The 18,493-nt window shown below is 41.7% G+C and overlaps 1 protein-coding gene across 1 annotated transcript in view; it reads right to left on the reverse strand.

Annotated features, from left to right (window-relative positions):
- The window catches only part of TNFRSF8 (TNF receptor superfamily member 8), a 256,447-nt gene that overhangs the window by 166,803 nt on the left and 71,151 nt on the right, over positions 1-18,493 (reverse strand). Inside the window, exons 2-3 of the mRNA XM_086921280.1 lie at positions 12,392-12,464; positions 931-1,059 (exon numbers count right to left, since the gene is read on the reverse strand). Coding sequence (XP_086777406.1) covers positions 931-1,059; positions 12,392-12,464 — 202 coding nt within the window. The remainder of the gene's footprint in view (positions 1-930; positions 1,060-12,391; positions 12,465-18,493) is intronic.

Raw genomic sequence — 18,493 nt, forward strand, 5'->3', positions numbered from 1 at the left:
TTGTCTAACTATCCAGGCCTGCCTCTGCTAGGTTGTGTATTCCTTGTCTAGAGTTTGAGTGACAGGGCTGGGGATTCCAAGAGAACGGATGAGTCAGCCCAGTGGTGAATAGAGAGAGCTGCATCTAGATGGGAGGGAGGAGTTGCACCTGAGACCTGAAAAGGGTCCCTATTTGTCACAAGTACCTACCTGTGCCAACTAGAGACCCCCAAATCTAACACTGGTTAAGCTCACTCCACCGTCATCTTACTCAGAATTCATAAGACGTATTTATGACATAACTTTTCTCAAACATAAGACCACCATTTATAAGACCAACAATAAGCACAAATATCTCTGGGCCTCTAAAGAAACTAAATGTTTGGGTGGTGGGCCCACTGGTCACTATAAATAGTAGCTGCAGTGATGAAGCCTTTTGAATCCGCCTACTTAAAGGATTGGTTTGGTCATGTTGGCCACCTGCAGAAAACCTGCCAGCATGTAAAACAAATTAAAATTAAAAATGTAATACAGATTGCCTAATGTGCTTAATTCATTATTGTGATATTTAGATTTTGAGAACGTTTTGTGAGTCTCTGTCTGAAGACCTACTAATAATTTTAAATGATATATACTATGATCACTCTTTTATTGTAAGCAATTGATCAATACAATAAACTATATTTACTTACTTACTACTTATCATAATAGAAAAGATAATACATGCATAGTAAAAAAGAAATCCATGAAGTGTACAAGAATAGAAAGACACGTTCTTATGTTTTATTCGGCAACGGTATAGAAACTGAAGAAATAAGTAACAATTTGGTCTTATTCTAACACTTTTTCAGACTGTGCAATTTAAAAACACTAAAAACACGTATTAAAGTTACATAAAGAATCATGGCAATAAACCGGACAAGCACACTGAATTCAAAGGTCCCTCAGTACCTTTGCTACAGATGACACAGGCCCGGCAGTGTGGCTTTGTGTCGCTCCAGTCCACATAGAGGCCAGGGTCACACTGCCTCTTGCAGTCCAGATTAATGTCTTGAGGACAAACGTTTCGTTGAACATCACCTGCGAATGGGAGGAAACAAAACAAGAAACCGTGAGTGAGAAGACAGTTGTGCCTAGCAACACAGATGTTTTTGTCCCCCTCCCTCCAGGCTGAGTCAGATGCACATTGTCAATTCCTGGAAGCGGCCGCCTCCATGGTTTGGGACAATTAAAAAGCACAATTACTTCTTGTATCCCTGTTGATGCAATTACTACATTACAGGGTTTGGTAGGTTATGAGAATCACCATCAACTGCTCTTTAAAGATTTTGGGCACATACTACATAAGTGAGTCGTGGCAATGGCTGGGCAATAGCCAGCAGTCCAGTGGCTGGCAGCAGCCTGCAATAATTATGGAATATTTCATATAGCGCAGTGGACAAGCTTCCTAATGACACTGCTGGGCTGTGCCCCCTTCCTTGGAAAATATGGGGGGGAAACTTTTTCGACCCTACTCACTAGGGTTAAATCAGGATCTCCTTCTGATATTTGCCCGGTACATATACTGTAAGAGATTTTTTCTGCCTGCCCCTCTCCCCCTCTATCTTTTCTCAACAATTCTCTTATGCATGGTACTGTCCCCGATTTACACAAATCGGCCACAATAATCCTTATCCTGAAGAAACCTGGAGCTGACTCTACTTCCCTCACCAACTATTGACCCATTTCCCTCCTCCCTTTCCTGGGAAAGATCCTAGAATGTCATGTCAACAAAGTCCTCAGTGCATTCATTGAGGAGTGCTGCTTTCTAGCCCCCTGTCAGGCTGGCTTCCGCCTGTCACATTCCACCAAATCAGTAGTTCCCTCCGTCTTGGACGAGCTCAGAGGGGGGGGCGGATATCAATCTGCCACAGGCGCTGGTTCTCCTTGACTTGTCCGCCACCTTCGACACGGTTGATCATTCCATTCTTCTCACCCGTGTCAAGGCGGCGGGAATTAGGGGTCCCGCCCTGGCGTGGCTCGCCTCCTTCCTGAAGAATCGCACTCAGGCCGTCCATCTGGCTGACTTCTAGGCGCCCCCGCGTAACATTCAATGTGGGGTCCCACAGGGTTCTTCCCTCTCCCCTCTTTTGTTTAATCTATATATCTTTCCTCTCATTTTTGCTTTACAGCAAATGGAGGTCACAATATTCAATTATGCCGATGACCTCCAGCTGATCTTCAATCATTCTTCTTCTCCGGCTTCTAATCATAATTTCCAATCTATCATGATTTTTATCAGGGACTGGATGAACTGTAACCACCTTAAGCTCAATCCGGATAAAACCGAATTAGTGCTTACAGGTGGCAGTTCCAGTCCCTGGACCCCTCTTTTTTGGCCTCCCTCCCTGGGTACCCCTCCCTCACCCTCTCTCTCCGTAAAAACACCGGGGATAAAACTTAACGCCAATCTTACTCTGCACTTTCAGATCAGTTCTGTCGTTTCATCCTGCTTTCTGACCCTCCGCACAATTCGCAAGATCTCACGTTTTTTTTCTTTTTCTGCCCTCAAAATTATCCTTTTAGCCATGGTCATGTCATGTCTTGACTATGGCAACATTCTGTATACTGGTGCCCCTGCCTACAACCTCCGGCGCCTCCAACTTATTCAGAATCAAGCAGCCCGGCTTATCTACAAACTCCCCAAGTCCCATCATGTCACTCCCCTGCTGCAAACTCTGCACTGGCTACCTATTCGAGAACGTGCTCTTTTTAAAATGGGCTGAATGACCTTCCAGGCCTTAGCAGGAACTGCGCCAGCTTTCATCATTTTCCAAATTAAGTCATACGTCCCAAACAGGGATCTACGCTCTTCCACACAACTTTTATTATTCGTTCCCCGCTTCAGGAAAAAGAAATCCGGGGGCCTGAGGTTCTCCACCTTGGCTCCCACCTTTTGGAATACTCTCCCTTTCACCGTCAGGTCTTCTTTCTCTTACCTTGACTTTCGTAAAGCCCTCAAGACCCTTCTCTTTTTACGAGCCTTCTCGTCCTAAGCTGTCTCCTCCTATTCCTATGGGTTTGTGTCCCCAGCACCAAGAAACCGCCTGGTGACCGGGCGCTTTACAAGTCTTTTAACTTCAACTTCTGCTCTATGATAATCATCCCCTTCCACTGGCCCCCTTGACAAGCGGTTTGGTATTAGTGTGTCGGCTGTGGAAGGGTACACGCCACCCAGAAATCAACCTGCATTGTGCTGCCTTAATTCTGAATGGTGCCCAGAGGGCTGGTGACCCAACTGTCCACTGAAGAGATAGACCAAGAGGTCCCCTCCAGGAAGGGCCACAGTGTAAGACTGAGACGATAGACATAGAAAAAAATGTATTGCCATAAGACCCTCTCCATTTTAAGAAATAGGAGTTAGCTAGCAACACGAACGGGGGTACAAACTTCTTTGGTTTGGGCTGGTCTGTTCCATGGGGAGCAGTGTCAAGACTGATTTGCATGTGGCTAGGTCCAAACTGGAATGTCATGGTGAGAAAAAAAATGATGGATTTAGACCCATATCTCTATACTGGGAGCAGTTGCGGCCCATGAAGGGAGTTCCGTGGGGCGGAAAGGCGGGGCGAGGTAGGGGCAGGGTGGGGGGCAGAAAACTCCAGAATATGGATGACTTCAGGTAAGTAAAACAATTAAATGAATAAAACGAATTTCGTAGCTCGCGCTGCATCGCATTTCGCAATGCAGGACGCACAACAAAATTCGTTTTATTCTTTTAATTGTTTACTTACCTGCAATCATCCATATTGTGGTGTTTACCACCCCCCACCCTGCTCCTCCTCCACCACGCCTTTCCACCCCATGGAACTCCCTCCACAGACTGCAACTGACTGGGGGTGAATGTTTGACATTGTTCAGCATTCCTTCTATCATTTTTTCTTTTTGCGTTTGTCGCCCTAGGTGGGACAGGTATGCCTAGATGTGGGTCGGGTGCATGCAATGCCACAAGACTAAAGCTAGCCTGGCTGATGAGGGCTGATACCCTGAAATCGTCCTAGAATGCTTGTACCGGTCCAGGGAGGACCTTGCCTGGCAGTTCGGCCTGGATGTTCCCACTGGGAGCAGGGTCAAGACTGATTGGCACATGGCTAGGTCCAAACTGGAATGGCATGGTGAGCCAAGAAACAATGGATTTAGGCTCATATCCTGCACGTGGTGAATGTTTGACATTGTTCAGCATTCCGTCCATCATTTGGTCTTTTTAAACCTCTTGGAGTAATATCACAAGAAAACAATCGCCTATAAAAACAAATCACCAAAAAACAGTTAGCAATATGAACATTTGTCAATGTACCTTAGCTCCGGAAAATTTATATATGAGGAAACTGAAAATATGGATGTAAATGAAAATCTTTTCTGGAGAAACTCTTTGGACAAACCTCTATAGCAAAATTGTGAATTGCTGCTGTAACAAAAATGTTGTAACAATTTTCCTTATGGAACACATTAATTGAAACTTCCGCACTCAAGCATTCTCTAAACCTACATTTACTCAAACAGTAATGCTAATCCTAACCCAAAACCTAACCCAACCTACATTTACTAGAACCTATGGTACCTCATTTTTAAGTTATTCCAAAATCGAACACTGGTTTACTACTCACCTTGCACCTTTCCCATTGTGATTGACTTAAAGACACGACAATAACGAAAATTAACATTGTTTCGATATTATTTTCAACTTAGTTTTTGCAAAATAAAATACCATTATTGTCACTTTCCCATTTCAACCTTTGCTAATATGTTTTCCATTCAAAATGAATCAGTGCCACATAATTCCACAGAATGAAAGGCGATGTCCGACAATGCTAGTCCACAAACCAACAAACTATTTGATGCATGAGTATACAGAGGAAGTCCACAACCATTTGATTTCTAATTGTGTAGTTGTAGAGACTGTCATCTACATTATCATAATTCTTTTATATAGCTGTACAAACCCATGGACGTATGAGGGCTGAAGAAAGATGGAGACGACGACCAATGAAAATGGTTAGGCATTCGCGGATTTCCTAATGATAATAGATTATACACACTACAAATAAAATCTGGAAGCACATAAAAGGAAATTACACAGGAGAGAAGGGAAGGCCAAAAATGTACCTCCTGATCTTGTTCTAAGGAACTGGGGACCTACCAATATATTTACCCACTCACTGGATCACTAAGGGTCTAGAATGTTTAGACAACTTGGGAATAGGCTTCAGGTATGCAGATGTCTTGTGGGAACCAAGAATTAATGCCCTAAATCTCATCCTACCCATCACTGAATACATTTTTCTCTTTTGGAAATGTTGGCTGCTGCTATCATAGTTGAGTTTTGCAGTAACTAAGAACACTGTATTTTTTTATGGCTGGAACAATCGCCACCTGTCTACAACGATGTAGATTTCGCCTCCTCCCATACCACCCCACATACACTCCCCTTTGGAGGAGAGGCCTTGTGGTTTTCTGACAGCAGAGTATGTATTCAGAACAGCAACATGAAAGAGTGATTAGAAGACAAAACCTCTGATTTAGTATGAATGCCCATCTTCATAACAGAATTCAAGATGATTTATTAGGTCTTGAATTCTGTTTGTGGGAAAGTAATGAGATTAGCAATCTCTGCATTTCGATAGCTTGTGCACATTTTTGCCAATGTGTAGAGAATTCATTGACAGGATTTTGTTCACATGCATTTCACTCTAACTTCTTGTCATTCCCCCAATGAATGGGAGGTTAATAGCATTGGCTCTCTCTGCTGTTTGGAAGGACAGTTGACCATATTAATTTTTTGCAGAATTAAGTGACCTTCAGAAGAGATGAATTCATGAAATTCGAAGCTATTTTCAGACTGGTCACTGAGGTCCCAAGGACCTAAAGTAAGTTACAATGCTGCTCTGCTGAACTACTGGACTCTAGTGACTAATTCCAGTTGGCAGACAGTTGACAATGATTATCTAGTGTCAGTTCATGCTCTCTCTGGGGTTAAAAGTTAACAAAAGCAAGACCTTTGTTATGCACATTGGGCACAAGGTAAAGAATTCCAAACCTGTTTACATAGAACAAGTTAGATTGGAATGTGCTAGGGAATATCCTTATTTAGGCATTCTAATGGACGATCAGTTATCATGGAAACAAGCAGTGGCAAGCAAAAAGTTGCTCTATCAGAGAGCAACTTCGGCTCTCGTCTCCTTTTCAAGGAAATTGGGTAAACCGGCTTAAAATATATCACGCCAAATGTCACAGCATAGTAACCTATGGCGCAGGTGTCTGGGGCTATGCTCCCGCAGACGAATTACAAAAGGTCCAAAATGTTTTTTTAAAATACTTATTGGCACTTCCTCAAAGTGCTCCAATATACGGTTGCCATATCGAGCTAGGCATCGATTATTTAACTGACAACATCAGATGTCAGCCGATCCTTCTATGGCACCGTATTTGGAACAAACCCCAATGCCACTTAACCCGTTCTTTGATATCTGATTGTTTATCCTTGGCGAGTTGGAAAAAAAATTCCCTGGTTACTGTATGTTTCCAACTTTCTAAAGGATTTGAACCGCACATCCTACTTCACAGAGCCCTCCTCAACATCTGACATTAGTAGAAGTGCTCTGAAAAATCTCTGTCTAAACCATCTCAGGGATTTACGCCTCACTTGTGAAGTATCTAAGCCAACAAATGTGCAGATCCTAATGGTCCAAACCTCCCCTGGTATCCAGCCGTATTTAACCTTTTTCCTTTCTAACCACGAAAAATTTGTCCTAACTAGGTTTCGTTTTAGTTCTTTTTTCCGCCTTGTTACTTTCCCCATCGAGCTAAATTGGTCCCACGATCTGACCAAATGTCCGTGTGATGGTGTATCACCTCAATCGACCATCCACCTAACTTTGTTCTGCCGATATTATGAGCAACCTCGCAAGCGCTGGATTATCCCACTCCTTCGACAAATGGGGCTGAGAACCAGCCTTTCTGGCACTTCAGCTATTAGACTCACAATATGTAGCCAAAAACTTAGCTCTTTTCTTAAAATTATGTTTGAAAATACGCTGTAAAATTGGGTTATAGTCTCCCTGATTCCTTGTTTATTAGAATTAACTTGTAAAATGGTTTTATCATACATTTAGTTTTTATCTGTATAATAACATTGTGTTTTTAAGTAATTTCATCTGTATTCTATGATGTACTTTTTATGATTTACTAAATGTCAATCGAATAAAAGTTTTTGAAAGAAAGATTATCTAGTGTTATCAAAGGGCTGAAGAGAACTTCAGAAGAGTTTTCAGCTACCTATATTCTCCAGTATTGCAAGCTCCAGCAGAAAGAAGAATCTCAGCTTTTTTGCATTTTCAAGTTTTTTGTAACTCAAGTTTATTATTATATGTCGTTGCTTTGTACCAGTTGGGAAAGCCTTTCCTAGGATTTACCTTCAGATCCTTTAACCCAAACATGTACCACCTATTCCCGGGTCTCATTCCGAACTGCGTAACTAGGGCACCAGTTATATATATTCATATAAAAGAAACTACGTTCTTCCAGTATCTTTACGGGGGCACTATCATGAGGTGGAACAGATAGCTCTTTTGAGTTTAGATGAATGGCTGCACATTATTCAATAAAATATCTTTTACATTGTGATCAAAAGGGTTGTATTTGTGATATTGTTAAATGTTTTACGCTAGTGCTTGTCTCAAGTTATTTTCAAATTAGTGCAGTTTTATTAATTAAGCTCTCCCTTCTTCTTCCATGTGAATGTATTTTTTTGAAATTTTTTGTATACTGGAAATATTCACAATATACCCTTATTTTATTGTTGAAAAAACAACGCATATAAACAACGAGAGCAAGATGTTTTTTTTCTAAGGACTGTTTATCCCTGAATTTTGGTTGTTTAGCATCACCTGCTGATGTTACATTCCTTTTGAATTTAAATGTTCTTTGTACAGCTGAGAAGATACTGCAGTATCTCTTGCACTTTGAAAGAATTGTATAATCTCCAGAAAACAATCACTCACAACACAGTCTTTGTACCTTTTTACGAATCATAACGTGAGCACAACACACATTGTGCATTGGTGAAGCCGCTTTGAAGATGCGATTATGAGGAAAATACAACATGGCAAAGTACATACGTGATGAAAAATATCATAGCTCGCAATGAGAAGAGCAGGCCGGAAGAGCAACAGCTCATAGTTTTAGCCTCCAGCTTGGCTTGCCAGTCAGGGTCAGTGATTTATTGCTGGACATCCTTTGCAGACAGTGCCAACGAGGAAACCCAAGTCATGTCTGAATTTATCAAGACGTATTCACCATGATAGCATCCTCAAAACAGACTTGCTAATTTAGCACAGAACTTGAGAACTGTACTTCTAAAGATGCAAACCCATAAGCTTATATCTGTCACCTCAAGAAACAAATAAGATATGGAGGGACAACCACCAAAAGAAACAACAACAAACTCTTGCAAGTGCCCATGTGTATTATGGATTTGGTTACAGGATGTAGCCCTCCTTCCGGAAGTCTTTCCAACCTCTCTGAAGGAAGGAGATTTAGATCCTCACTAAGGACTTTGCCTTCCTGTGAGTGGAACCTTCGCAGGATGGACTTCCTGGAACCTTGATTTGTGGCCAGTGAGAAGTAACAAAGGATTTTTGATGGATCACTTCCTTTTGGTTTGAGAAGTGTTGAGGCAACACTAAACTCTTCTAGGGATGGATCTAGGTAACAAGGAGGTCAAAGCAGTAGATGCATTACTCACAAGGCTCTTTACTCCAACTCCCCTGCATTTCTCACCCAGAAACTCGTGATACCCGGAGGAGCCAAAAACTCCTGATCTGCCAAAGAACTTTTGCTCAAACCAGCATGCTTCTGGAGAAAAGAAAACGACAATCGGGCCTTCTCGCGCCGCTCAAGAATTCGGAACTCTCTCCCACCCGCCATCAGAAGACTTCCGTCTTTAGCTCGCTTTAAAAAGGAGACCAAAACTTTCCTAATGAGCAAATTCCTCGTATAACGATCATATTACAATTACCTCAGTGACCTGTTCCACCCTCCACCTCGGCATTATCCATGGCTTTTACGGATAATACCGACCCTGCACTCCTGGGCATCCCACCCAAGAGTTGAGACTGCGTGCCTTCTTGTATAATGTATCTACCTGTCGTTTTTATCAAAAAGGTATCCGGGACTTTGTACTGCTTGTTTTCCTTGTATATTGTATCTACCTATTTTTACCCCACTGTTACCCTCCCCTCCTAAATCTTTTGTATACCACGCTTCAATCTTGTAAAGCGCTCTGATACCCTCACGGGTCTGGTTCACGCTCTATAAAACTTTTAAATGAATAAAATTGTCAAGACTGGTGAAATCTCTCTACTATGCCCTTTATTTGCCATTGTCGGCAAATGCACCAGGCAAAAGATGCTGCAAGAACACTTGTCTCAAGGGCAACATCAGCCACCGAGGAAAACTGGGATAATGCAACCACCCATAACAGTAAAGGACATCAAATGAGGGTACCTTTGACGAGTCAGAGAAAACTATTATCTAACTACGAAACATGTTTGGTGAGCAGCGGGACAACTGTGAATGATTATTACAGAAATGTAGAATCTGCAAGACCAGTGCATTCTAAATCTACAAGATGCTCTACCAACTACTCACACTAAGCATGAACTACAAACTCTACATGCATGAATAAATCTTCTCCTTACTCTTAGACGTTTGTGGGTAACTTAAATATGACTTCTTTACAAAAACTTCAAACAACCTCAGAATACCATAAATAGCAGTTCTAATTGACCTAACTGACATACCACTGCAACTCATCTACACCCATAACTAGTGATCTGGAGAGTTGTTCATGAATGGCATGACAACTAGCGGACTAACTAGCAGCTGTAGCATTCACATGCAAGTCAAAGTCCCAGGAGACAAGATGGCGCCTGACTGAGACGTCCACGCTGGTCGCCCATTGTTGCCGAAATGCTTTCGGACATTAAAAGTCTTCAACCGCCCCAAATTAAGCAAACCTTATGCTCCCCACGTCTTACCAGCTGGACTCTTAGCTATCTATAATTTGGAAAAGGGTTTGTATGAGAAGAAAGGATTAAAGGTTAGGAAATTAAGGACACTGATCTGGGCACCTGTGATAGATTGGAAAACTAGAGCTGAACTCACTCTAGGCACAACTCAATTATATAAATCCATTGGAGTAATTTTTTTGGTTTTGTGTATCATTTTGGTGGCGCTGTAATATTTTGTAACTTATCCATACGGTGCTGTACTGTATTCCTGTTTGTTTTTTGATTTTGACATTGTCACTGATTAAAAATGCTTCTTTGTGTGTTTACTTATCTGTGGATGCTTCTGTATAAATGTACATTACCCATGGTGGAATAGTAAAAAATGTAAAAAAATTTAAAAAGCAAGTCAAAGTCCCAAATGGGGTGAAGAACCCCATGTAACTCAGGTCACATAACAATTTTAACATCCGTGTATAATGGAATTGCGCAAATACATTTGCATGAGACGTGGAGCACCAAAACAGCACAACCATAATGCATGACTGTGGGGCATATTATCAAGGGGGTTTATCTCCGCTTTTTTGGCTTTAAAAGCCAAGAAAGTGGAGATAAAATTATCTCCCTATTACCTAGCTGTCGCTAACACCAGTTAGCGACAGTTAGTAGGAGATAGCGACCATCTTGGGCCCCACTTTGCATGTCAGAGAAATGTATCACTAATGACATGCAAAGTGGGCGTGCCAAGATGTTAGCGACTGGAAACAGTCGCTAACATCGCTATCTCCTATTACCAACTTCTGGAGATATTCGCGCTAAGCGCGAATATCTCCAAAAGTTAACACCTGCCCTGAGCAGTTCTTAGCCATGTTATCCAACGGGAGGTGGATAACATGGCTAAGAGCATTAGCTCGGTAATGCATGAATATCGCTGACTTTTCAGCGATATTCATGCATTGTGGCCGATTTTTATCGCATTTGCGATAAACCTTGGTAATACCAAGGTTTATCTGCGATAGAAATCGCCGCAGGTCGGCGATACATTTTTGTCTCTAACCAGCCAATAGCGATAATTATCGCTATTGCTTGGTAGTATGCCCCTATATCACTAACTCTGGGCTCCCACTGAATATCGTGCTACCCGTTCACACAAAGCCCTTCAGCACCTTTTCGGGGATAGTAAGTGCTATATAAATACTCCTATCACTGAGGTAGCGGTGTTGTGTTAGCTCACATCAGTAGCAAATGTTCGGCAGGGAGCATTAATGGATCGTATGTGCATTGATGTTATTCTCGAGCACTTTGCAAGGGCCGGTTATGGTTCCCAGTCCAGCCCTGATTGCATGCGCAATTTGCGAGTAACAGTAGGTACTCGCAAATTGCTCATGCAATTTCAAGGGTGCAAGGGTGTCGTATGACACCCTGTTGCACCCCTGAAATTGATCTGCGCACAAATGTTGCGCGCACACATGTCCAAAGGACATGTGTGTGGGTGTGTGTAACCTAAGACTTTGAAAAATGCACTTTAGTGCATTTTTCAAAGTTTTTGCAAATTACCATGAAGTTCAACGTCATGGTAATTTGCGACCCCTAGTAGTGAAATCGCTACTTCAAAGTGGTTCTTGCATTGCATTTAAGGAATGGCAAAATGTGATTCCTTAAATGCAATAGCAATTTGAGAAATTGCGAGTGCCTTGACCCTCCATGCATCGCAAATGCCCTTTTTGCGGGCGCAAATGGACGATTTTTGCGAATCGCACTATTTGCGCTCGAAAAAATGGTTGATGCATGTACCTGCATACCTTTTATTGGAATGCTTAAATGTTGTGATTGGATAGTGATTCTTTTTCTGTCTTCGGTACTTCATTGAGTCATTATAGGTCATGCCTATTTTCCATAAATATTACTCCAAAATTGTAGAAAGACAGTTAATAGATCACAGTAGGAGGTAGAAGTAAGGGATTGTGCTCTGATAGAGCTTATTATTCCTCCATGTAGCCCGTGCATATAGTATAAAAATGCATGTTACCCTTACTGAAGTTGCTAACCGCCAGTGATCACAGTTGCCAAGTAATGCACAGTTACTAACAACTGCTCAAAGAGGGATCTATCTCTCTTCCCATACCTCTTTTGCTGTGTCTCCAGTTGTCTCACTTTGGTCTCAGGTGGTTGGTGGAGTATTTGTAGTGAGAGAAGGTGAATCAACAAATCTGTGAGATTCCCATAAGGATTGTACTGAACACCTGGTTACACCACGAGCAACATTAATCCATCAAGCTATCTTACCAGCTTGCAATACTTTCTCTACATTCCAACACATTGCAGGCATGTTCAATGAAGAAACGCTATATTGCTTTGTTGATACTAACCCGGGGGGCATTTTATGCAGCCTTTTTGTGGCATCCGGTCATAAGTAGCAGGATCTTTCCCAGGGTGCAGCTCCTGTAAAGTAAAGCACAAGGAAAACATGATTGAGGGATTAAAGGTGTAGTTTAGAATAATGCGTGACAAGCCATCTTTGTGCGTGAGACTTGGGGGTTAGGTTCATAAGAGAGGTAAGTCACCAAAGAGGGAGGGCACACAAAAGAGAATCAGTCACACACAAGGTATAGGGTACAAGATTATTCATGCACAAGATGAAGCAGATGATGAGATGAGGACTCTGCGAGATTGAGACAGAATGCTTGTCCTTCAAAAGAACAGGCTAAAGTCACCCCTATGAATGCCAAAGCGTATCTTGTACATGATTGTTTCCCCAATTAACAGTGAGATCATATCCCCTAAGTCCAGATGCATTGGCAATATGCTTGGAGGTGTAATGGTAAGTTCATGCAAGCAGGTTATCTTACGTATGTGCATTTGGCATCCTGGGCTTCTATTAATTAGGACAGAATTGGAGATGGTCCCATGGGGGATGTTAGGATCAAGGAGTTGTGCAAGGTTATGCATGTTGGCCGATACTTTAGGGTTTTCGTAATTCAATCCTTCATGGTCCCTCATGAGGAAGGTGTAGCATCCTCCCCACCCCAGGTATTTGCAAATAATCAGACCACACATGGGCCTCGGCGTGCCACGATTAACTGAACATTCTATATCATGAATTCCATCACCCATACCCAGGCACTTAAGTCACTGTTCTATGGTGTCCACCAGGGACCAAAAAGGTCCTGTCATCTCTAACTCCTAAAACACTGCAGAAGGTAGTCTTACACTCTGTAGGATTAGTGACAACTCATTCTCAAATGGAAATGATCTAATTCATTGTCATAAATGCCTTTCATCAGGAATATTTATACGTAATCTATGGTTAACTCATTATGCAATGTGCTTTGAGGATGGTGGACCTGCAGGAGAGTGTTGGCTGAGAATAAGTTGCCGGAGACCAGTCTCTTCTCCCCCTTCACCCACCACCATTTTGCCAGCTGTAAGTTTGTAGGCTATGGAAATTCAGAGGGCATGTTGGATGGAGCGGTGATCTTGTCTCAAGGGTTTGAGCCATGGACAGGTGGGCCTTTTTCCTTGTTGCCATCTTCTAAGGTGGTAATCATAGTGCCCCGGAGGTAAACAAGGACAATGCCAACAGGAGGTTAGCACAGAACGTGTATGTATGGGATCAGGCAATACAAAGTTTGCTTGTCTTCTGCTGTTGGTGTTTCTCTCAAGTGCAGAGGTCGGACTTGGGGGGATGGTCCAGTGACTGTATGAGATTTGCGCAGGGAGTAGTTGCAAGGTATATCGTATGGAGTGACCAGTGATTTATGCAAGAAGCTGTTGCATAGCCTGGGCATGTTTCCACTTTGATATTACATTGTTGTGCGGCATGATTCGTTTGGGGTATAAAAAAAACTCTGAAAAATGGTACAATGTGGACAGTGCTTGAGTGGAACTGTGACCTATTTGCTACTCTAAGTACCACGGGCATGAGAACCATTGTGACTATTCAGCAGCATTGAATTGGCACCAGCCAGAGGGAGAGAGTTGTGAGTAAAGCCAGTGGTCAGTTGCCTGCCAAAGAGCACATTGATGTACTGCTTGTTCCACCAGGTCATCCATGATGGGTCCCATGTTCATCTCTATTCAGGTCGGCTTATTTTTTAGATTCACCTGGTGTCCTACAGGGACAAGGTCAACATTGTGCTGCCAGATTGGAAGGGTCCACACTTGTTGTATCTGCAAGTAACAGATCACCTAGCATTGTCCTGAACTCCCTGAACACCTGGGAACAGCGGGAAGGAGGCCACTGGCTTCTCACACATGGTCAACAAGAGAATGCTTGCAAATTTTCCAGGTGTTGTTCTTGCAAACATCCAGTTCTTGTTCAATAAAGTTATCTTGGCTATATTTCTGTTGCATCTTTGAGAGTGACCTCTTGGAGAGTCAGTTGCACAACAAAACATGTGTTGATCATTCTCTGTTGTTTCACGTTTGTTGCAGTGCTGCGAGGAGGGAGTCGCCTGAAAGATAGTTTGTAATGGTCACTGACGGCGTTCGAAAGACGGCGGGAGCACTCTCCGGGACCTGGACTTGCTACTCTAATTTATTGCTGGACCTCAAGCCTTAGTCCACACAAGACTAACGAACTTCTATGTGATATAAAGATTGGACCTGAAATACTAGTCCTTTTTAAGAATAATTCGCCACCTTTGATTAGGCTGACGTTGGAACACAACATACCCAACGGGACTTACCTGCCTTTAGATTATTATTATATGGGACCGTACATTGACACATTCAAGTTGAATGACGAAACTACCATAGAATCGTTTGCCCTGAGGAAGTCATTGGTTGATTTGTCCCCAAGACGAAACACGTGTCGGTTGTCTGGCTACATTGGATGATACCAACTACACAGGATCATCTCTCAGAATCTGTTACTCCGAATTTGAGGATAAAAGAAAATAAAGAATTTATTCTTTGAATGACACATTTTGGAGGATTCTTTATGGACTGAAAACATGAAAATAAGTGATCTTTGATACTGCACTTGGTTGCTCGGGGACAAAGTGTTGTTGGCAGCATGAAAGATAGTTTGTAGTGGTCAATGTTTCTGGTCGGTTGTGAACATGATAACTGTAATGTTGAAGCTTTTCAATTCAGTTCAATTTATTTGTTTATAAGCTTAGTTAATAAAAAACATTCCATGAAGTTCACCAAGATTAATTTTCTTTTTAAATAAAACACAATAAGATTTGGATCAGTCATGTAAAACTGTGCTCTCAATATTGCAGGCAGGTGAGATGCAATAGGCATAAAGTGCTTAATTGTTTATAAGGGTCATCCTGGACATGCGCAGTTAAGTACTATTGAGTTACTGAGAGAGGTTAGCTATTTTCCTCTAGATGAGTTAACTTCCTCGTCAAGTTTCTACTTGTAGAGTTTTTTTGCGACGCAGGTCAAGGATTTAACTTTACCTTTAAACCTCAGTAAAAGCAAATGGATGCATGCAACTTTAATCCCACTGTGTCTCATGTGTAGCCTTTGCTCTTAAATCTATAGATCATTTATGTTCATTTGTCCTGCATATGCTGTTAGAAAAAGGTTGATAATTCCAGCATGTCGTATGTTATCCTTTACACGACCAGTAGAAGCTGTCCTAGTGCTAAGATCTGATACCACAAAATGGATTGTGTTTTCTGTATCAAGATATTTGCTTTATGCCTGGCGCTCTAGGGTCAAGACCCTAGCTATTACTAAGTAGCAAGAAATTGATACAACTGCTTTTCTTTTATGTTTTTTTTCTTTTAAAAGTCTCTTTATTGTCATTTCAAAAACATAGTCAATATTCATTTAAAAACATATATCCTGCAGGTAGCACTGTAGATTCATTGTCTCAATGCTTTTAAAAATGTTATTATAAATAGAATTTAATATGATATATTTTACATGGTAGGATTACAAATAATGTGACATAGCCTTAATCTTAGGGATGCACCTATGAGCATGCTTACAAGAAGTAAGATATCTAACGGGATGAACTAGAATATGAACTTGTATGGTTTAGAAATGTTATATTTTAGAATTTATTAATAAGGCTAATAAGCTTTTAGGATCTAATGGGATTGTTTTTATAGTTGCTCTTATATGAGATGAAGTATATGTTTTTATGTCATGCCTATTTTATATTATTGTATAATGTTTTTATGGAAAGTATTTTCGTGTATGTTTGTCTTGTGAATGATCGTTAATGTATCTAACAAAATGGCTGCTGCTTGCTGGCGTTTTGTACTCACACAATTTTGAAGCAGCAGTTCAGATGATTGCAGCGCTCATCTGGAATTTCAAGTAAATGCAGATAATATGCGTGATGGTTTCAGGGGCCTGGTTACAGCCTCTAAAGAGGTTCTTACCTGCTGTTTGTAGCCATTTTGTACACAGGTTAAGGTAAAGAAGTCTCCCAGGCGCAGGTCCATACATTTTTTTTTCGCAGTGGAGGACCAACAAGAACTTAAATAGGTCTGTTGCGATAGGGATTTGTAGGAATGAATAATGAACCAGGAATGCTCTCACTTCTAAAAGGTATTTTTATGTTCAAGAAGAGATAGAGCATGCACGCTTTTGTTGACATATTTCTTGAAGACTTAGTAGGACCCTGGAAGGTCCCACAGCCCCATGATTTGTAGATTGTCTAGGGAGGACCATAGATAGTCCCCGTGAGGGCAATGATTGAATATTTTGATAGTTCGATCCATAACCTGTGGTGAGGGAATTCTCTTTGGCACATCTCAGTCTGGGGCAACATTTGACTAAGGCTCCTTGTCGTATGTTAAATTTTTTGCATCCAAAGTTCTACTTTTTTGCACGAGGAATGGTGGATGCCACGCTACTGAAGATGAAGGTCAGAGGTTTGTGAGCTCTGAAGGAATAAAATGTGTTTGCCAACCGGAGTTTCAGTCAGGGACCCTTCAACTGCCAGCAAAGGAGGCCCGAAATAGCCACTCAACCCATGGACATACATTTGACAAAATGCATAGGAAATCGGAAATTACATCACGCGTCTTTTGTCCATATGATGACGTCATAGGAAGTGACAGTGTACTTCCTTTGACCCACCCCCAATGACATCACAAGAAACTACATCATGTGACATTATAAAATGCTGCCATCATACACCCTTTGAAATAGCATCCAGTGAGAAGTTGTTCAATATAAACATATTTTTGGCAGATAATTAAAAAGACATATTGAAGGTCTTCATAGGGATTTCTGTGAGAGGATTGATTTCAGTTATGATCAATCGATTTATTTACAGTTAACCCAGGTCAATATATCCTTTTGCCTCTAATCAAACAGTGCTTAAGAAGTAGAAATTCAATATTTTGTGCTCAATAGTTTTCATGTGAATTATTTTTAATGGTAGTAAAGGAACACACCGTTTTTCAGTGTGAAGTTTCACTGCCTTCATTTGGATTGTTCACCGCATGCAGTCTGTTCTAAAACATACTTGGGAATGCATCAGCACAAGCTGGGCATGTGTGGCAAAAGCAGGCGCGGTCGAAACATGTAACACCAGTGGGGTGGTGGGGCGGGGTGAGTTCAATCCAGTGGCACAGCGAGCAAGGGACCCACGTTTCAATGCTCCATCCATCATCTTATTGTGTTTGATTTGTTTGCCATAAGTTGGCGGAGTATGCCCAGACATGGGTCCCTTGCTCACGTTGCCACTGGATTGATTGCCTGGCTGATGAGGGGTGTTACCCAGAAACCGGTCCCAGGTTGCTTGTTTCTGGTCCAGGGTGGACTGGCTTGGCAGTTCGGACTGGAATGATCCTATGAGGAACATGGTTAAGACGGATTTGCATATGGGTGGGTATGACCCAGGGGGGTGAAGTGAGCTAAATAATGATGATGGATTTATCCCAGATCTAATAGTGACTCAGGGTGAGTGTCTGAAAAGTTTCAGCGCTCCTTCCATTATCTCCTTGCGTTTGCTTAATACTACTGGATTGTCATTGGTTGAAATATGTTCAAGAAAAATATTGTGAGGATAATAAGTATCTATAGATAAGTATAGTTGTGCAATATTTAACTTTAAATGTACGTACCTTGACAATATATATCTTCAAGGTATGTGGATGTGGCGCTAAGAATAGTGAATCTATACTTTCCTATAATACTTACCTTAATGATATCTCTGTCCTCGGGATGCTGACCTACATCTGAGGAGATGATCATTTGCATGCAGGGCAGAGGGAGGGGAACCATGAGTCATAAGGTAGGTCAATGGCATCAGTGTAGTACCAGGGAAATCAAGAGAATCTGTGACATGCAACAGCAGGGGAGGGGAATCAGTCACTCACTGGTGTTGGCATAGGATGGGGTGTGTGGTGATAACAATAATGACTCTTATCCAGCACACTATATGATTTGTCTTATCTGTAGAATAGTGTTAATATGTGCTAATTAAGATTACCCATCTCAATGATACCTAGTTTATCAACGTCGGAAAGATGAAAGGCTAAGTGGCTCCAGCA

This window comes from Lissotriton vulgaris, chromosome 5, assembly GCF_964263255.1.
Source record: "Lissotriton vulgaris chromosome 5, aLisVul1.2, whole genome shotgun sequence".
Taxonomy (NCBI): Eukaryota; Metazoa; Chordata; class Amphibia; order Caudata; family Salamandridae; genus Lissotriton; species Lissotriton vulgaris.